A 22,776-nucleotide genomic window follows, 5' to 3' on the forward strand; every position below is an offset into this window, starting at 1 on the left:
CAGAGGTAACCTTTGAGAACATGATAGGATACCTTGAGCTAAAAGAGACCCAGTTCTGAGTCTGTTCTAAGAAGGGGACTACAAAAATGATGTATTTCTGAGTATGACATTACCATGCTCCCCAGATAGAAAGTAACAGTGTGAGATGGTAAAAAAAAAAAAAAAAGCCCTTTGTTACATTCCTGACAAATGCTATAGCACATCTTAGTTATCAATAAGGATTTCAACATTATTCACAACTAACACCTAGAGCAGGTTTCCTGACTTGGCTATATTCATACGTTGGGCTGAACAATTCTTTGCTGTTGGGAGTGTCTTGCGCAGTATAGGATATTAAGCAGCATCCCCATCTACACATCAGATGCCAGAAACATTCTCCAACCATGATAACTAAAAATGTCTCAGGGAACTGCCTGATGTTCTCTGGGAGGGCGAGGGGCTGCATGGGAAATTGCTCCTGATTTTCATTGTTCTAGAAAAGGTAAGATTTTCATTCTCTGGCTCTCCTCTCTTACAGTTAGATTTAACATTTTCTTTTCAAGCATTTGCTTTGCCACATTTTAATAAATACTTTCTTACTGAATCAACAAAAAGAAAATGCCTTTTATGCCCCAATGAAAGGTTCCTTTACCATTGAATTTTACTGCAATGACTTAACTTTTAGTTTTTCTTTCTTAATATTCCATGAAAAAATGGACAAGTGTTTTACTCCTGTTCATGAGTGAGAAAATAAAAAGGACTGTGTGTGTGTGTGTGTTATGTGTGGGTAAAATTAACATTAAGACAATACTAGAGTCATTTATGGATGCAAGAGTTGGACTGTGAAGAAGGCTGAGCACCAAAGAATTGATGCGTTTGAACTGTGGTGTTGGAGAAGACTCTTGAGAGTCCCTTGGACTGCAAGGAGATCCAACCAGTCCATTCTGAAGGAGATCAACCCTGGGATTTCTTTGGAAGGAATGATGCTAAAGCTGAAGCTCTAGTACTTTGGCCACCTCATGCGAACAGTTGACTCATTGGAAAAGACTCTGACGCTGGGAGAGATTGGGGGCAGGAGGAGAAGGGGACAATCGAGGATGAGATGGCTGGATGGCATCACAGACTCGATGGACGTGAGTCTGAGTGAACCCCGGGAGACGGTGATGGACAGGGAGGCCTGGCGTGCTGCGATTCATGGGGTCGCAAAGAGTCAGACACGACTGAGCGACTGAACTGAACTGACTGAGAGTCATTTGACTATGACTGGAAAAGTTCATGTTCAGTAGCGTAAGCATCAAGTTCACAGACATCTTTGCCACAAGCATTTTTGCTGCAAACATTTTCACCACATAACTAATTGGCTACGAGGCAACTGTGCCATTAAAAAAAGATAAACAATGAAACAAGTAGATTAAAAAGGAGATAACGAAACATGAGAAACGACTGACAGAATTACAAAGACTTTATTGTGTAATACAAGACATCTGAATGCATTTAAAATATGTGTAGGTTCATGTCAATACTATGCAAATAACATTTCATTTTGTGGGCTGCACCTGAGTAGTTTGTCTTCCAAGTCTTTTGCTCACAGTATATAATACTATTTTTTTTTTTTTGCTTACTGATTCATCTCTTCATTTTGCATCATACTTCTTTTTCACCAATATTTATTCTTTCATTTAGAGAGGTATCAACTTCCAAACACTAGGATGTATATTTGTATCCGAGTTTTGTACTGCATAGTGAAAACCTCTACACTGTTATTTGTTCTTTGTTACATGTCATTGATGAATGTTCCATGGGAAATGTGGGTGCAACGCTGCATGCAGTGTGATTTTAAATATGAAACCAATGATGTTCCCGCCTGGCAGAGCAGACTAGAACCTGCCCCATGACTTGAGGGTGCAACAAAATGCGCCCTTGTGATTGTCCTAGTAAGTATGCCGAACGGACATTCTTGGGGCAGGACACGCTCTCTTCTCCACTTCACTGCCTACCCCTGCATCTGTCTCCATGAAAACAAAACAAGATATTCCTTATCAACAGCAAAGCCTGCGCTAATCAAACTCCCTAGTATCATTATTCCCTAATGATCTCATGTGACTTCTGCCAATAAAAACACAAGCTGAAATGAGCCATTTTGTCTTTCTGCCATGGAGAGCAGGAGGGCCCTCTGACTCCCCGCTTGACAAAGTATATGTGATTGTCTTTTCATTACCCTCTCACCCCCTATTTTAGGTCCTTCTCACCCGCTGTGCTGGACAAATGCTGTGCAAACACTTGGGACAAATCATCAGTTCAGTTCAGTCGCTCAGTCGTGTCCGTCTCTTTTTGACCCCATGAATTGCAGCACGCCAGGCCTCCCTGTCCATCACCAACTCCCAGAGTTTACCCAAATCCATGTCCTTGAGTTGGTGATGCCATCCAGAAATCTCATCCTCTGTCGCCCCTTTCTCCTCTTGCCCCAAATCCTTCCCAGCAGTAGGCTCTTTTCCAATGAGTCAACTCTTCGCATCAGGTGGTCAAAGTATTGGAGTTTCAGCTTCAACATCAGTCCTTCCAATGAATACCCAAGGACTGATCTCCTTGAGGATGGGCTGGTTGGATCTCCTTGCAGTCCAAGGGACTCTCAAGAGTCTTCTCCAACACCACAGTTCAAAAGCATCAGTTCTTCCACACTCAGCTTTCTTCACCACCCAACTCTCACATCCATACATGACTACTGGAAAAACCAGAGCCTTGACTAGACGGACCTTCGTTGGCAAAGTAACGTCTCTGCTTTTAAATATGCTATCTAGGTTGGTCATAACTTTCAAATCATCATCATCTATCAACTCAATAAAACCATCAACAATGTCACTAACTAGAAGAAATGTTTATGCATTTGAAACTCAATTGTCAAATCAAAAAATGTCAACCAGTTATTTATCTTTCAAAACAAAGATGTCAAAGCAAAAGTACCTAGAACCAGAAATATTAGCCTCAACATTAGAGCTCATGTGTAATAATTACCTCAATATTGCCTCCTTAGAAAATCTAACTTCTACTTGCAATAATAAAAAACAGAGGAAAACATTTAAAAGCATTGAGAATAAAAATTACAACCAACCATCCTCAACGAAAGTCTTCAAATGTGTCTATCATTTGAATAGACTTCAAAGTCTATTTCTCTTTGAAGGACATGCCAAGAGTTAATCAAATATGAATTTTTACATCATGTCTTCAATATTATTCTCTCTCTCTCTCTCTCTCTCTCTCTCTATATATATATATATATATATATATATATATATATATATATATATATAATCATACTGGACTTTTAACAAGCCTTGTGAACCTTATGGCAGAATATGTTGCCAGTAGCTTTTATGAAAACTAACACAGAAGAACACTTTACCCACAGTTTCAGTACTCTTTCTCATGAAATATTGAAACAAATGGAAGAAAGACATGCTTTTTTCTCTACTTTCTAAAATATTCTCTATTGAAAACATGGTTATGCCCTTCACAGCATTTTCTTCCCTTTCAGCCGAACGATTATCTTTTGAATGAAATTCCTCAACAAACTATTCAGTTATTGAGCACTTTTATCAAAAGTAAGTTTTATTATCTCTTCCTGGGCAAGAGTGCTATGAAAATCAACTATGAGTCAAGAGCATACTGTTGTTTTCTTCTATACAAAGTTAAGTAAACAAATCCAGAATCATTGAGAAATGTGATGTTAGTTCATCAACCCTTTGATGTGAAGTGTGAGTTATTAGGATTCAGGATGTCCATATTCCTGATAAGTAATAGTCAGGAACTTATTAGTAAGAGTGAACTTATAATCCTGAGTGAAATTTCAAGTTCTAAGTTTCCTGTAATACTGCTTACACAAGTGCCTATTCTGGATACCTAGAAGACATCCAACAAGCGATTACTTGATCGAAGATAATGAGAGATCTCACACTTACTTGTGATGAACAATGCTAAAGATATCTGTGAACTTGGAAATATAACATATAGTTCATTAAGAATGTAGGGCAGATAAGCACCAGAGTAACATGTCGGCTCTGTTTCAACTGTATGGAAAGATAAATATAGACTCCACAGTGCAATCACATTGTTTTCAAGAGCACCCTGGAGTCAGCTAAAAGTGGTTACCTCCATAACCAAAATAACCTAGCTATGCAGGCAGAAACCTTGCTGTTTTTAATCATCATGAGTGCTTACTAAAGGACTATGAATATGCCTCCTGGATGGACAGTTCTACAACAGCGTGTACAGAAAGATACGATGACTTCCACCGCACCTTTCAGAATTTGGTTAGTAGGCAATATTTGAATGCAGCACCATAAATCACTCTTCTTAGTTGTTTGGGTCTTTACCAGCAGATGTAGTTGGTAATAAAAACATATTTCAGTCTCCATTAAGTTTAGTTAGTTTCAGGGGAAAAAAAATTAAATTTTTAAGACCTCAGTGTGATAGTTCAGAGGCAATATGATAAAATGAAATTTAAACTCATTCATTCTCTAAAGCATTAAACCTTAACAGAACAATCAAAATTTATCAAAGCTGCCTACTATCTTTTTCACTTTCCTTTCTCTTTTGATTAAAATATAATCTTTACTGGGATCTTAGAAAATAGTTGGGTCAGAAAGTTGGTATTAACTAACTGTGATTCTTTCTGCACACCTCTCTTGCAATCTGTTTTGCAATAAAATGAAAGTATCATTGCCTTTTTTGCACCTTTCAGATAGAGATAATCACTCTAACACTGTACCTGGTTGAGGTGTGTGATGTGATAACATGTTTGGTCTCACCAGACTAACTTGGGGGACACTTAACACTTATTGTGACATCAGTCAGGTCTTCCCTAAACTTCCATGGTTTCATCTGTAGAAGAGGGATAATGACAAGGCCTACAACTTATAGTTATCATTACTGAACGAGATGAAAAGACCATACGGGGGATTATAGCTTTTTAACTTTGTATGCCCAGAATCTACACAAGTACTTGGCATATAACAGATTCTCAAAAATATTTTGTCAAATGAATGACATGATATTTTTTTAACTGCATTTTAATGATTTGTTTTCCTGAATATATCACATGAGAATGACCACACCCTACCTTTTCTATTTACTACTTTGTGTTCTGTTTTTTTGTTATAATTTAGCAATCTAAAATACGGTATTCTTTCAAGTTAATATTTACTACTATTTATTAATACCAACTTATGTGTTTTGTGTTATCCAGTCATATTTTATGATTGTTTTCTTATTAAAGCTGAAGTAACCTTTATCTATTTGATCAAACTGAAAGGATTAAACTGGGTTCCTATGGACCATGGCTGCCCACATGAATGGATACCAAATGTGCCTGTTTCATAGAGCAATAAATGAAAGCAAGCAGAATATAGTGAAAAACACTAAGAGTGCCTGTGTTTGAAACTCAAAGATACTTAAATATGTTAGCATCTATTCTCTTTCTGTATATATAAATCTATAAGATAATCCTAAAAATCAATTAAGTGATGGATCTAATTATGCTGAACTACATTCTATTTCTAAAAGTACCATATTTCAGACATGTTTGCTATCATAATTATAAAGCATTATGATCATACTTTTATACTGCGATAGTCTATACTCATCCACGATTCTTTGGTATGTACGTGTTATTACATACACAGCATATTACCCCCAGGCCCAGCATATTGTAAGTGCAAGTGCAAGTTGCTCAGTCGTGTCCAGCTCTTTGCAACCCCATGGACTGTAACGTACCAGGCTCCTCCATCCATGGAGCTTTCCAGGCAAGAATACCGGAGTGGGTTGCCATTTCCTTCTCCAGAAGATCTTCCCGACCCAGGGATTGAACCCGGGTCTCCTGAATCGTAGGCAGATGCTTTACCGTCTGAGCCACAGGGAAGTCACAGCATATTGTAAGCACCTAGTAAATATTCTCTAAATAAATGAAAGTAATGTGAATCCATGAAAATCATGATTTCCTATTTTAGTCGACAAATCAAACTTATTACTTTGAATATTCTACCTACTTTGAATATTTTACCTACTTTTATTTTTTTTCTATTAAAGTTAAATACAAAGAGAAGACCAGACTTGAGAATTCCCTGAGCAAACAAAACCATTTAAGCCACCTAAGCAAAACTATACCTATTTTATTTCATGAACATAAGCAAAATTTAACTTAGGTTATTTCTTGTAAATTACTCTGACAATCCTATATCATCTTCCTAAAAACCGTGAGATAATCACTTTTAACAAATCTCCTGCCATCAGGAAGCACCCATTATAATGACTAATCATTATAAAAGTTAAATAACTTCCTCACTTTCCCTTTTAATTCATTTTGTGACATCATGCCCCTGAGCTCTGAGCTTCAGATTAGTCTTAGAATTTGAACACACTGAGCTTGCAAACTGTTCTTACGTGTACAATAAACTCTTGCTAATTACTCCTTGTTGACTTGGTGATTTAACTTTGCTATTTACAGATTTCTGACAGTTTTTGGTGTCAGAAGTTATGATTCAGAAAAGACCCCCAATTACCTCAAGGCCAGTGAGTAATCAGGCTCTAATGCTTTCTTGTTGACCCTGGAGTTTGAGGTTAAGTCCTCTGCTCTCTTTGCATTCTGAGCTCTGACGTTATTGTGCAGATCTGTAGTTTGTTTACTAAGGTGTCAACTATAAATTGGGACTTGCCAAGAGCATTGGCTGAACAAGAGCAATTGCCATCTGCCCCTGTGGAGGCTGAATCCTGTGCTGCTGTAGCTGTTGACCTTCAACACCCCCTGAGGAAGTTCAAGGTGGAGTGAGGCACTCTGTGCTCCAGGGAATATGGTGGGACAGGTCTTTTGATAGTTAGATGTTTTTAGCAACAAATTTTATGGTCTCAATTCTTGCATCTCCTCATATCTAGAAAAGCACTAAATCCCTTTATGGTGATGTCAATCCTCATGATCAGCAGAAAATCTTTTGTAAAATAACTGCTTAATGGTATTGAACTCTGCCTACATATTGACCTTCCTCCCACTGCCTCTTTGGAGCACTGTCTCAGAGCTGAGGTGCTGTCTCCCAGGCTGCAGTCCTCATTTTGCCCCAAATAAAACTTAACTCACAACTCTCAAGTTGTGCATCATTTTTTAGTTGACAGAAGCTTCTTGGTAATTCACCCCACTCTCTTCAAAAGGCAGGAAATGTGAATCTCTGTGTTTTGGAACAGCTGTTAAGAAAGAGGACCCTTCATAGTTAAGATGTCTTAGGGAATTTAAAAGTAAAGACAGGTTCTAAGTAGTCTAAAACGTTTTCCACTTCTGTAAAAAAAATAATAATAATACTCCTAGTGTGTCATATGTATACTCACTATGGACCAGCAGCTTTTGCCTATTTGGAAAATGAATAATTTTGGATACTTTGGAATTGTAGGAGCCACTTTTGGGAATGATTAACTTAGAATAGATAACCTATCTTAAGGGAAAACCTAGGAAAGCTGACTTCACACTTCTCAGAGACAACAGAATGCATTGTTTGGTTGACATTCAGAAGCTTCTAAAAGACAAACTGTCTCCAAAAAACAGCTTCTCTAAAAGGACTTTTAAAGCATGCAAATAAAATCATCTTTAAAAAAAAAAGAGTTGCCACTTCCTCCTCCAGGTGATCTTCCTGACCCAGGGATCAAACTTGCCTCTCCTGCATGGCAGGCGGATTCTTTATTGCTGAGTCACCTGGAAAACCCAAATTGTGTATGTATGTGTGTGTATGTACACACACATGTACACACACACACATACATATGGCATTTTAAAAAAGATATATATTTAATACATATATATTTAATATTACATATTTAATAGACTTAAAGAATAAAGTATTTCTAGGAATTAAGTATTCCTAGAATTCCCAGAAATATAGAAATTAACCGGATGATTTTCAAGTTCACATAATCTGGTATGGTCTTTGATAAACAGAGGTTAGTGTAAGATTGTTGGTTTAATGAAAGCAGGCATGTCGTCAGAGATGTCAATATTAAATGTAATGCAAACATACAGTCTCTCCTACCAGGCTTTACTAGTCATATAAGCTTATTCTATACCAATGTTATAAAGCTTGTCAACAAAATATTATAACTTAAAAGGTGGTTAGCTGCTTGATGTCTAATCTAAGCATAATTGTTTAAAAAAAACACGTAACTTAAATAGATATGAATAAGTTTATACTATGTTATATTAACTAATGATTAAAGAATATGCATTATATATTTAAATTATTTCCAAATAAGATAATAACTGAACCCTGAACAATATTACTTACTACACAAGTTATTCACTTTTTTCACTTTTAACAGAGAGACCAGATATTTGAGTCTACATTTAAAAATGTCCTTTCCCTATTAAAAATTAAATATGAAAAATGTCTCTAAAAATTATAGTTTATAATTGTGTATTTATGAATTTGCTAACCTACTATAGAATGCTAATATATTATAATTCATAAATGCCTGCTTCCTCATTATCACTGGCATGTAAAGGTTCAGTTCAGTTCAGTTCAGTCGCTCAGTTGTGTCTGAAGGTTTGTGGAAAATAAATTTTATATTGTGTGGTTAAAGCTGGTTAAAATTGAGTAGATTTATTTATAAGGCTTTAAAAAATGAGTTCAATAATATATCAAAAAACTAGAATTTAATTTTAACTGTTATTTTTTTCTTTATTTTATTGTTGTGCTCTTAAGATTATATATAAAGTTTATTTATTTATTTGTTTTTTAAGATTTAATGTAATCCACTTTGGTAACAAAGATCTTGGTCTTATTAAATTGTTTCTGTGGTTAGTGTTTTCTTCATCAGGGCTTAGATTACTTAGAAAAACTAAGTCAGTTCAATATTAGAAGGCCAAAGTGTTTTTTGTTCTGTGTGCATGTGTGTGTGTGTATGTTTACAATCATATAATGTTCTGTACTTGCCTCTGAAATGATTTCATTGCTATTTTGGTTCAATAAACTAAGTTTTTGCTACACAATGACTGATGCTATTTAATCTGTATTTGACATCTTGTTCAGCTGCTCAGTCGTGCCCGACTCTATGTGACCCCATGGACTGCAGTACACCAGGCTTCCCTGTCTTTCACCAGCTCCCTGAGTTTGCTTCATCCGCTGTCATCCCTTATTCTCCCACCTTCAATTTTCCCCAGCATCAGGGTCTTTTCCAATGAGTTAGTTCTTCACAACAGGTGGCCACAGTATTAGAACTTCAGTTTCAGCATCAGTCCTTCCAGTAAATATTCAGGATGTATTTCCTTTAGGATTAACTGGTTTGATCTCCTTGCAGTCCAAGGGACTCTCAAGAGTCTTCTCCAACACCACAGTTCAAAAACATCAGTTCTTCAGCACTCAACCTTCTTTAACGTTCAACTCTCACATCTATACATGGCTACTGGAAAATCCATAGCCTTGACTAAACGGACCTTTGTTGGCAGGGTAATGTCTCTGCTTTTTAATATTGTCTAGGTTTGCCATAGATTTTCTTCCAAGGAGCAAGCATCTTTTAATTTCATGGTTTCAGTCACCATCTACAGTGATTTTGGAGCCCAAGAAAATAAAGTCTATCACTGTCTCTATTGTTTCCCCATCTATTTGTCATAAAATGATCAGACTGAATGCCATGATCCTCATTTTTTGAATGTTGATTTTAAAGTCAGCTTTTTCTCTCTCCTCTTTCTCCTTCATTAAGAGGTTCTTTAGTTCCTATATACCACCCTACCATAAGGGTGGTATCATCGGCATTTCTGAGGTTATTGATATTTCTCTCTGCAGTCTTGATTCCAGCTTGCGCTTCATCCAGCCTAGCATTTTGCATGATGTATTCTGCATATAAGTTAAATAAGCAGGGTGACAATATACAGCCTTGACATACTCCTTTTCCTATTTGGAACCAGTCTATTGTTCCTTGTCTGGTCCTAACTGTTGCTTCTTGACCTGCATACAGGGTCCTCAGGAGGCAGATAAGGTGGCCTAGTATTCCCATCTCTTGAAGAATTTTCCACAGTTTGTTGTGGTACACACAGTCAAAGACTTTAGCACAGTTAATAAGCAAAAGTAGATATTTTTCTGGAATTCCCTTGCTTTTTCTATGATCCAACGGATGTTGGCAGTTTGATCTCTGGCTCCTCTGCCTTTTCTGAATTCAGTTTGCACATCTGGAAGTGACTGGTTCACATACTGTTGAACCCTAGCTTGGAGAATTGTGAGCATTACTTTGCTAGTGTGTGAGATGAGTGCAGCTGTGCAGTAGTTTGGCATTGCCTTTCTTTGGGCTTAGAATGAACACTAACCTTTTCTATCCCTGTAGCACTGCAGAGTTTTCTAAATTTGCTAACCATTTTTAATAAACTTCCTCAAGTCCAATTTTGAATGCAGTCTTTTGGATTTCAAAACAACTGAGAATTTCTAGAGGGTACCTGGAAGATCTCAAAAGACTTATGTTCTCTCCTTATTAAAAAAAAATGTTATTTAGCCTTATTGGATATTTTAAATTGCATGAGAAAGATTGTCAAATAAAAAGTAACACTTAAACTTTTTAGATTATAGCTATATGAATATATATTAATATGTGTTCTAGAAAGCATGTGAAATTATTTTTAAAAAATCTGATATGTACTAGTATGATCAGTCATAATTTTAGCTATTTTACAATTTTGTATGTCAACAAAAAAATTGCTTTTTAATTGTTTTCTTTTGGTGAAATATTATCAGACCTTTAACCGTGATTGATTTTAAGTCTTTTGTCCCTCACACACAGTGATTGTTTTACCTTTGATTTTCTCCAAAAGTATTTGCAATCTACAAGCCTGGAAAATCCCATGGACGGAGGAGCCTGGTAGGCTGCAGTCCATGGGGTCGCTAAGAGTCAGACTCGACTGAGAGACTTCACTTTCATTTTCACACATTGGAGAAGGAAATGGCAACCCACTCCAGTGTTCTTGTCTGGAGAATCCCAGGGACGGGGGAGCCTTGCAGGCTTCCGTCTATGGGGTCGCACAGAGTCAGACACGACTGAAGCGACTTAGGAGCAGCTGCAGCACAAGCATAACTATATACAGAAATATCAATAACCTCAGATATGCAGACAACACCATCTTCATGGCAGAAAAGCGAAGAATTAAAGGGCCTCTTGATGAAAGTGAAAGTAATTATTGTTGCCCCCAAGAGCATTGAGATGAAGATTTCTTATAGAAAAGTGTGATTATATGTAAGAAATTAAGATATGATCAAACATCTAGACAGTCCTGTATGAACACATAGACACAAAATAAAATCATGAAAAGCATTCTGTTGCTAAGACATTCCTGCCTCTAGCATGAAGTTAAATTTGGAAAAATACATTTTGTTTTCTAAATAAATAAATGTTTAAAGTTATATCAAATTTAGGTAATTATGAAAAATAATTTTGAAAACTTTAATAAGGAAGATTCTGTATATGCCATAAGAAAAATCACATGTGTATCATAACATATACCTACTTTATAGAGTCTTCATTAAAAAATCATTTAAAACACAGCTATATGTGTTCAGTCTAACCAAGAATAATAAGTTACTTATATTTTAAAATGCTATAAATAAGAACATTTAACATGCATGTATTTCAGGGCATGAAAAATTAGGTTTTCAAAATGATTTGATATAAATAAAATGTGTTAATAATTGTTAAAACATCTAGCAAAACTGCCCATGGTTTTTCTTCTAAGCACTTCTTTATATTTGAATGATTAATTCTAACATTATAAAATTAATTCCTTAGCTCATGTTTTATATATCTCAGACAGATATTCACATAGTAAATCTCTATCATCTCCATTATGCCTAGTGTATAAGGCAAGGTAAATACAACCTTTAACAGTACATAATGTATGTACAATATACAAGTATGCATATGCAATCCAAGTATAATTTGTATTGAGTTTTGTAATCATGCAATCCACCAGCATCTGAAATCAGGAAAACAAAACAAAATCCTGACTTTTGGATCTGGAACACCTACAATGCAGTCCAAAGGTTTAATGTTTGTTAGAAAAGTTAAAGGAACTTGAGAAAGTCACTCAACTTCTTTAAATTCCACTTTCCTTATTTGGAAAGTGAATTTAATTAAGCTTGTTAATCTCTTTATTTTCAGTTAATTATTATCAAAGTATTTCAGACAAATATGCAGGCATAATATCACAACACAACACTTCTTTCATCAGTAAATACTGATGTTGCACTGTATTTGCCAGATATATTTTTATACCTCATGCTGCTTTCTTTGAGAAACAGTCAGTCTCAGTTTTGTTACACCTTGGAATACAGTGCAGTGATTTTAATGTTTCTTACATATTTTTCTAAAAAAAAGAGTCCATTAATTCCTATTTTTAATTCATGTTTAATGTAATCAAGAAAATATAAAACATTTTAATAGTTAAATGATCAAGCTACATAACAAACATTGCTGGAAAGTCTGAATATATGTCACCATGAAAGCAAAATGATTAGCTGATGAACATGTTCACTGATGTATATTCAGTCCAATTCCATTAAAAAATAATTAAATAAAGAAAAAAAAAAAAAAGGTTTCCAAGGAAGCAGCCTGAAATGCTTTACTGGTATTAAAGAGCAATCATAAAATAGTAGCTTTTCAGGTGGATGGGGTTTTGTCTATATTGACAGTTTCTGCTACATTGCTTTTGAGGGAAAAAGTACCTTTCTTTATTGACTTAATCTACTTGGCAATACATTTATTGTTTTCTTTTGAACCCTAGTCAAAATATCTTTAATTGATTTTTTTTCTTCTTCAAAATGATATTGACCATTCAAGCTGATAAAAATCTTTACCAGAGGAGTGCTTTATTGTAGGTAATGGAATTGCTTACATTATCTACACCTAAGGGTTTCAAATATAAAGTAAGACAATAAGTAGCAACAGATAAGAACAGAAGAATAAACCCTAGAAAACTGTTAGAGGAACAAAATCATTTTCATATCCTGAATCATAAAAACGTGTATTTTATGTTTTTAAAAGAGCAAAGTCAACAAGGACACATACAATGTTTTCAAGTGAATAAATATATTTAGTTTTATTTTAATTCCATGATTTAAACCCAACTTTTAATCATGTATAGTATATGTTACAAATGAGTGAAATAACTTAAGAAATTTCATAGCATAGTTCTAAATGTTATCACCATTAACTATGATTATTTTACTTCCTGTTTAAAAAAAATAAAGAATTCAGTAAAACCTGCTTTCTTCTCCTTAGCCCTACAGCTCTTCTGTTGCCCTGCACTATGAGACTGAGACATTTCTGGGTTTGGTCACTTATCCTTTCAATAAACTACAACATGCAAGAGTGCCTTGTTGCTACCTAGACATTTGATAATTAAAGTGAGGTATTATAGAAAGGTGATAAACAAGGACACACAGAAATCAGGCAGTGATGCCAGGACCAGGAGACAGGGTTTTTTATTTTTTTAATAAGATATTCAACAAACTTCTCCTCAATATGAGGTCAATAGCCAATAAACCTTCTTCACTTGTTTAGAGAGATACAGTTTCTTTACTATCTACAGAGAGAAAAAGATTCTTCATGACTTACTTCATTTGAAGATATATTTTCATCTTTTGATCTCAATGCAAGGGAAAAATAGAGGCAATTTTGTTCTTCAGTAAGAACTGTTATGCACTGATGGGCCAAATTAGAACCACTGCTTCCAAATTTATCTAATATACATAGAATATATAGTGAAATTAAACAAAGACTATAACCAGAGACACAAATGACATGGATGAGAAGGTTAAACAAAAAATATGTACTGCCAAGTGGAATATTCTATTTAGAACAGCTGTATATAGAGATAATTTAAAATTAAAAGTCTATTTTTGTTTTAAAAATACAGCAAGGTAGGAATGTTAGTTTAAACTATATCCACTAATATTTTATGCAATTCTGTACAAATGCAAAAAGTGTGAAATATTTGGAATGGAAACATTTCTGTATTATATACTCTGAGAAATAGCTAATGCAAGAAATAATGGAAAATTGATTTGATATTTAGCATGTCAGATTTGTGATACATTTATTATCAAGTAATGATGCAAGCTAGGCTGAAATATTATGTACTGGTTTAAATAAACCTTCAGTGCATGTAGGATTCCACAGGGCCTTGAAAAGAAGAAAACAAAAATAAATAAATGAATGACATGAAATTAATAAAATGAAATAAACACATAGTTTAACATGAAGGTTTAAAATGTTTAAACACAAATTAAAAAAAACAACAACACATAGACCAACATAAATCTATTCTACCTATGATTTTCTAAGTGAAAACTGTTATTAAAACTCATTAAGTATATTTATATTAGTAATGTTTCCAAGCTCCCAACTTCCGATTAAATACTTTATAACCGAACACAGGGTGAAACAGTGAAGACCAGTTAGTAAAATTTTATTCCCTTAGTTTTATAAATGGAGTGAAAAAGTAACAGTTTTACTCAACTCTTCATACAGTCTTCATTTCCAGAAAATTAAATAATTAATAGGTAAGTCTATATGGCTCTCCTGATATTTTTATAGATCCTGAACACAAAGCTCCAAAAGAATTTTCCACCTACCACAATTATTATTAATTTCTTCTTTGTTGAAATTTTAAGTGACAGGAAATTAAAACATTTCAAAATATTTCACCTTTAAAAAAAGGAACTCCATTGTTCTGACATTGTGTATAAAAAGAAATAAAGGGTCTAAGAAGTCTAGAATATGGCAGCTGCTCCTAAGGAATGCAAAATTCAGTTGGAGATATAGAAATGATATAGAAAAGATTAGCCATACCACAAGATAATAAGTTCAATATCAATACACAAGAGATATATACATAAATATACAGAGCATATAGCAATATCTAGTACTGACAGCTACAGGATAGGGTTTCAGGACTAGCAACGGTGGAAATTATTCTACGGAAAGAGAGAACACTCTAGATCAAGGGTAGGGGATTGAAGTTGGGTTTAAAAAGAGACACATTATAAAGGAGGGGCATTCTAAACAAAAGAGTTAAAAACAACAAACCAAAACCACTAAACAAGGGAGACAAGAATTAGCAACTTGTGTTGGAGCAGCTTAAGTGGAATAAAAGGTTTGTCTGGGAACAGTTAGAGCGAAAATTGCTTAAGTAGGAAACAGTGTAATTTTAGCTAGAATGCTGGTTTGAGTAATGTGGATTTTATCTTTTAAGCCTTATTCAGCCATTAAGAGTGTTAAAGTAGAAATACAACATACTGCAAGGTACATGTTTGTGATTATTTCTTTTAGATTTATCTGTGATGTATATATAGATTAGAATAAACAGAGACTTAACGCAGGAAGTCAAGACCAAAACCAGTGGAAATCCATCCTAAAGCAGCAATCAGTACTGGAAGGTGACTGTTCTTTATAATCCAATTTGTCCTGTCAAGATGTTTCAGTTTTGTGAACAGTTGATCACTCAGGTTACAGCTCAGAGGCAACATCCTCAGGTCTTCCCTGATGAGTCTTCTCTCACAGTGAAGGCACATGTGCTCCTACTTCACTGGACCTCATCACTAAATCTGACCTGTCTGCTTATTTACATCAGGGTCGTTTATCTCTTCATTTCTAGTTGATTTCCTGTCCTCATCCACAAGATGACAAGTTTATGAAGAAAGAAAACTTGTGTAGTCCTTGTTCACTGCTACTGAGAGAGTCAATTCCTAGGCAGACTGTTAAGAAGTCCAGGGTCCCCAAGGAGGAGAAAGGGGTCTGGGGCCCTCAAAGTGGAGATAGGGGTCTGGAATTCTCAAGGAAGAGGAAAGGACAAACTTTTGTTTTTTGTCTACATTCCTTCAAAGTTAAAGTTAAGTCACTCAGTTGTGTCCGACTCTTTACAACCCCATGGATTGTAGCCCACCAGTCTCCTCCATCCATGGGATTCTCCAGGCAAGAATACTGGAGTGGGTTGCCATTTCCTTCTCCAGGGGATCTTCCCAACCCAGGGATCAAACCCAGGTCTCCCGCATTAGAGGCAGACACTTTAACCTCTTAACCACCAGGGAAGGTTAATCCTAGGCTTCCCTGGTGGCTCAGAGGTTAAAGCGTCTGCCTGCAATGTGGGAGATCTGGGTTCGATCCCTGGGTCGGGAAGGTCCCCTGGAGAAGGAAATGGCAACCCACTCCAGTATTCTTGCCTGGAGAATCCCATGGAGGAGCTTGATGGGCTACAGTTCACGGGGTCGCAAAGAGTCAGACACGACTGAGCAACTTCACTTCACTTCAGGGATTATACAACAACAATGTATCCTGCTTGAGGACAGTTTCTCCTTCCTGAAAACCTTCTGACTAACCCTGGTTTCTCAGAATGTATATTATGGGAGTGGGTCTGGTAGGCCCTTTCTATCGTTAAATTCTAATCCTGTTATCCTAAAATGTAAATGGTGGGAGTGGGTCTGGTAAAATTTGCATAAACTTGAGACATTCTTTTGATTCATTGTAATAACTAATTAAAAGATATATAACTCCATTGCTAACACTCGCAAGGGGGCATTCTTTCTGCCCCCTTCTGATGTCTTTGTCAGAAGCTTTCTCTATCTCTTTTATGCTTTAATAAAACTTCATTACACAAAAGCTCTGAGCAATCAAGCCTTGTCTCTGGCCCCGGATTTTCGTCTTCTCCTCCATAGGCCAAGGATCCCAGCATCTTTTGTGGTTAAGCAACAACCTTTCACTACAATCTCAGTGCTGGGACACCTTTTTTACTTTTATTTTTTAAATGATTATATACATGAAAAAGGATATACTCTATTGGAGGTGGAAGTGAACTCAGGGCTTTGCTTGTATGTTCTACAGATAAGCATTTATGTATTTGCCAACGAAACATGTTCTTAAAAAAAAAAAAATTCTCCAGAATCATTAAGGCTAACATTTAAACAGATATTCAGTATTTGGTATCTGTTCCCCAAATGGTAGTTGAAGGAATATAAAAACAAAAAATATATTTTATAAATTTAAAAAATCTAGAATCTATATCCCAGTGTATTTTATGACTCCTATCATTCATGCTTTTAATAAAGCTCTACCACAGATTCACCTTTTAATATTCTAAAGTGAAGGAGAACATATAATAGATTAAATATGTTCAGTGAGATAGATGTCATAAAGTATATGATCCTAGCTTTTGCTTCCATAAGTAGTTTATAATATTCTAATATTTGTCATGTGATGAGGACAAAAAGCCTGAATAACTCTCTGTCCTCTTTAGCTAGTAGAGCATGAGGTGAGAGCAGAAAATTACCAGGAATATTAAAGCTCAACTAATGAAAATAAATGGTTCCCCTTAACTTGACTGTAGAGACAACAGTAATTTGAAAAATACGGTACTTTTTTATGATTAACCACTCTAGGGATACTGCAACAGCTTTATAGCCTCATTGTTTCACTTATTAATGTAAGTCTAGAGATTATTCCCTATCAGAACATTGATGTTTCCTCTTTTTTGGCAAGCACTGGGTAGGGAGGCTTCCCAGCCCTCCATTTTGTGAATGAGCCATCACTAAACACCTTCCTGTTGATGGATATTTTGTGTTGCTTTCATCTTTACCTAGAAGATCTTAGAGAAAAGCTATTTGGTATATAGCAAAACATATGTACTATGTCAAGTTCTAGAGACAGTATTGATAGGTGGAGAATAAAATCAGGTACATCTTTGTTAAGATTTTTCAAAATCTCTCTCGATAGGGAATTATAATATATAACAATGCTATTCTTTAAAGGGAAAATACTTGAGAAAAGTAAAATGGATATTTAAAAGGTCACATGATTGAATGATATCTAGTCATTTAAACTATAAAATTATTAATATCACAGTACAATAATATTCATGCTAAAATATGTAAACACAGGTACGTTTATGTACATATATTTACAGATATACTCTGGATTCAGTGTCTGTATGTTTATTTTAACATGATAAAAAATCAACATATTGGGGAAAAAACCTTTAAAAGAGTTGAAAATAATACACTCACAGCAAGCAATGTTTGTCTTAAGGCTCAATAGTGACTCATTACTGATGTGCCCTTAAAGAAGAAAATTTAATTCTTCCTGAATAAATTAAGAGTTTGTAGCAACTTTCCCACAAATTAAAAATAACTAAATAGCATTTTTGGAGCAATATAAAGTGTTTTTTAAAATCTTAAAATTTGGAAAATATTGTATTTCCAATTCTAGTCTTTTCTTAGACTAAAAAAATGACTAAATCATCCATTTTTGTTATAATTTTCCAATGCAAGAAAATACTGAACCTATTTATATTTCTTTTTGAAAATTATACTGTATTAGACTAAAGCTTAAACAAGTTTTCCTGTAATTTGATGGATTAAATCCAAATCTGTAAATCCACTTATAAGTACCAAGCTCATAAAATAATGACCAACCTGAAGTAATTCTGATATGTGAAGAACTATGACTCTTTAAGTACTCTGAATTGCAAATTACATTCTTTTTCATATAAATTTTCTCTATTGTAATTCAACTATACATGTTTAAAATTCTAATCATCATCTTAAAAATGTGGCATCAGGCAAGAGTGTAATTTTCTGATAGTCTCACTTGGTATAGAGCATGAGGTTAACGTTACATGTGGCTCTCTTTTAGGAAATTTTCTGTAATGCATTATTCTGAAAATCCCAATTCCTTTGCCTATTTGGTATGAAGCCAAACATTTAAGGAAGTTATTTTTTCTTTAGTTCTCTACAGTTATTTATAAACTATTAAAACACTTTATATCCTTATTTTGAAACAATAATACATGACTTAGCAACTAAACAACAACAAATCCAATAGTTAATGTTTTTTCCTCAAAATTACTACTGCTTCTTTTATTGGCAGAAGATATAAGCTAGTGAAGGTGAACAGAACTTGTCATCCCGAAATATGTCTCTTTAGTATAAAAACTGCACTGAATTAAGAAAATGCAATTTTTAAGAAACTACAGACACAGAAGAAGCTTTGAAGACAGTAAAGTTAGCCTTTCATAAGAAACATTTACATCATATATACAGTCTTATTTTCCATTTGCAAGACTGTCTCACTCTCTATACCAGAAAGATGTTGACTAAATCTCTAGAAACTTATCAACGGAGAGGGCACTGACTTAAATCTTTATAACAACCATATCCTTGTTTACTGTGTTGTTCCTGGTGACCTTCCTTAATTTACCTCCCCACTGCTACACCTTTCTTTCATCTCTAGCTGGCAGCGGTATTTATAATGTTGACTTGGCTATTTCAGGGAGTTAACTCAGTTTCTTTGTATATCTTACATGCAAACAGAAAATATAGATGTTATTAAATTTTGCTTTTCTCCTATTAATGTCTTTTATGATGGGATCACTCAGTCAAGAACCTAGACAGATAGAGGGAAAATTATTTTTTCTACCCCTACAAAGAATAGCAAGAAGAGATAAGGAAGCCTTCTTCAGTGATCAGTGCAAAGAAATAGAGGAAAACAACAGAATGGGAAAGACTAGAGATCTCTTCAAGAAAATTAGAGATACCAAGGGAACATTTCATGCAAAGATGGGCTCGATAAAGAACAGAAATGGTCTGGACCTAACAGAAGCAGAAGATATTAAGAAGAGGTGGCAAGAATACATGGAAGAACTGTTCAAAAAAGACCTTCATGACCCTGATAATCATGATGATGTGATCACTAATCTAGAGCCAGACATCTTGGAATGTGAAGTCAAATGGGCCTTAGAAAGCATCACTATGAACAAAGCTAGTGGGGGTGATGGAATTCTAGTTGAGCTGTTTCAAATCCTGAAAGATGATGCTGTGAAAGTGCTGCACTCAATATGCCAGCAAATTGGGAAAACTCAGCAGTGGCCACAGGACTGGAAAAGGTCAGTTTTCATTCCAATCCCAAAGAAAGGCAATGCCAAAGAATGCTGAAACTACCACACAATTGCACTCATCTCACAGGCTAGTAAAGTAATGCTCAAAATTCTCCAAGCCAGGCTTCAGCAATACATGAACTGTGAACTCCTTGATGTTCAAGCTGGTTTTAGAAAAGGCAGAGGAACCAGAGATCAAATTGCCAACATCCGCTGGATCATCGAAAAAGCAAGAGAGTTCCAGAAAAACATCTATTTCTGCTTTATTGACTATGCCAAAGCCTTTGACTGTGTGGATCACAATAAACTGTGGAAAATTCTGAGTGAGATGGGAATACCAGACCACCTGACCTGCCTCTTGAGAAATCTGCACGCAGGTCAGGAAGCAACAGTTAGAACTGGACATGGAACAACAGACTGGTTCCAAAGAGGAAAAGGAATGCGTCAAGGCTGTATATTGTCACCCTGCTTATTTAACTTATATGCAGAGTACATCATGAGAAACGTTGGACTGGAAGAAACACAAGCTGGAATCAAGATCGCCGGGAGAAATATCAATAGCCTCAGATATGCAGATGACACCAGCCTTATGGCAGAAAATGAAGAGGAACTAAAAAGTCTCTTCATGAAAGTGAAAGAGGAGAGTGAGAAAGTTGGCTTAAAGCTCAACATTCAGAAAATGAAGATCATGGCATCTGGTCCCATCATTTCATGGGAAACAGATGGGGAAACAGTAGAAACAGTGTCAGACTTTATTTTTTGGGGCTCCAAAATCACTGCAGATGGTGACTGTAGCCATGAAATTAAAAGATGCTTACTCCTTGGAAGAAAAGTTATGACCAACCTAGATAGCATATTAAAAAGCAGAGACATTACTTTGTCGACTAAGGTCTGTCTAGTCAAGGCTATGGTTTTTCCTGTGGTCATGTATGGATGTGAGAGTTAGACTGTGAAGAAGGCTGAGCGCCGAAGAATTGATGCTTTTGAAATGTGGTGTTGGAGAGGACTCTTGAGAGTCCCTTGGACTGCAAGGAGATCCAACCAGTCCATTCTGAAGGAGATCAGCCCTGGGATTTCTTTGGAAGGAATGATGCTAAAGCTGAAACTCCACTACTTTGGCCACCTCATGCGAAGAGTTGACTCATTGGAAAAGACTCTGATGCTGGGAGGGATTGGGGGCAGGAGGAGAAGGGGACGACAGAGGATGAGATGGCTGGATGGCATCACGGACTCGATGGACATGAGTCTGAGTGAACTCCGGGAGATGGTGATGGACAGGGAGGGCTGGCATGCTGAGATTCACGGGGTCGCAAAGAGTTGGACACGACTGAGCGACTGAACTGAACAGTTTTGAGATTCACAGTGGGACCTGCTGAAGCACCGTAGTTGCTCAGAGTTTGCACAAGGGAATCTGGAAATCTGGCAGAAGCTAGCCAAGGGCAGTATTTCTTACCAAAGTCAGGTCTCCTGGGTCTGTTTCCCTACAGACAGATAGAGATGCCTTTTGGGATGCCTCTAGCATCTATGGTCAAGCCATAAAAAGCTTTAGTGATTTGAGATGCTATTGCGATTAATATAAGATCCTACTTGTCAATAACCAGATGATGAATCCTGTGAAGAAAAAATTAGAGAGCTCTCATTCTAAAAATTTTCTTTTTGGTACCTATGGAAAGATCAAATTGAAAGGAGGACACTAAGAATTAAAATGGCCTGCCTTACAGATTCTTCTAACAAGATAAAATCACAAAGCCTCATTTATCATGCCTTTCAGCAGATACTATCACATTTAGAGAACAGTTATAAAGATTAGTGGACATTCACATTCATAGAAACCCTGATTGGTAGCTAAAGGGTGTTCTTCCCACCCAGGATTGCAGCTGTATTTATCAGATAAGCCAGAAGGCCTTTCGGGAAAACCCCCTCACAGAAGAAACAGATGACCAGATTTTCTCTCAGGCCCTCTTATAAACTGATCAAGAAACATCAGCTAGAGGCTAATGTTCAGGTACTGACCGAAACAAAAGTAGAGCCTTCCTCTTCAAAAGGTTAATGATCTAAGGTTGAATTGTACATTCAGGAGAAAAAAAAAATAACATTATAAGGCCTTTGCTGAATGCTGTATATACGTTTTTCAGAAAGGCATACTGCACTAAACTTAAAGCTCCTGGATTTTTCCATTTTAGTTGGAAATCCTCTACCTGATATAAACTGAAAATAATCTAGTTAGATGGGAAGCTCAGTCCCTTGGTATATAATTTAGGCTACAATTAAATTCATTGAGGAATTAGAAACAACTTCGCATTTCAAATCTTGCAAAACCAGAGCTGCAGCTCTAGAAACAATTCAAAGTCCACCTTTTTTTTTTAACCCTCCTCCCCCTTAAAGTCCTCTATTCATCTCAAAATGCTTTCAAAAGGTTGGTACTGTGTGCTTAGTTGAGTCCGATTCTGCAACCCCATGGACTGTAACCCACCATGGTTCCTCTGTCCATGAGGATTCTTCAGGCAAGAATACTGGAGTAAGTTGCCCCGCCCTTCTCCAGGGGATCTTCCCAACCCATGTCTCCCTCACTGCAGGTGGATCTTTTACCATCGGAGCCACCAGGGAAGCCCAACACTTTAGAAAAATATGGAAAGTTTAAATAGTGATTATTTCAGGCCTCTGATAACAGGAAATATACCCCATTTTGGAGAAAATTTGGATATTTTTTCTGTGTCTTTGAAATGTGAATTTTAAAAATTTACCAAATCTTAAAATTTTTCTATTCCATCTTCTCTAGAACCTAAGAATCACTCTTTGAAATGCTAATTTTAGGGAGATGTTTCTTATCAGAAATAGAAAAAAAGAGTTATTTTAAAAACAGG

At 35.8% G+C, this 22,776-nt stretch overlaps 1 protein-coding gene across 3 annotated transcripts in view; it reads right to left on the reverse strand.

Annotated features, from left to right (window-relative positions):
- CCSER1 (coiled-coil serine rich protein 1) overlaps window positions 1-22,776 on the reverse strand; it is a 1,465,340-nt gene that overhangs the window by 619,070 nt on the left and 823,494 nt on the right. Inside the window, exon 10 of one of the 3 annotated variants that reach the window (XM_013964534.2) lies at window positions 13,058-14,169. The exons of the other annotated variants lie outside the window; for them this stretch is intronic. Coding sequence (XP_013819988.1) covers window positions 14,107-14,169 — 63 coding nt within the window. The 3' untranslated portion in view covers window positions 13,058-14,106. Of the gene's footprint in view, window positions 1-13,057; window positions 14,170-22,776 lie in introns of those variants that run through there. 3 annotated transcript variants of the gene reach the window in all.

Source organism: Capra hircus, chromosome 6 (assembly GCF_001704415.2).
Source record: "Capra hircus breed San Clemente chromosome 6, ASM170441v1, whole genome shotgun sequence".
Lineage (NCBI taxonomy): Eukaryota > Metazoa > Chordata > Mammalia > Artiodactyla > Bovidae > Capra > Capra hircus.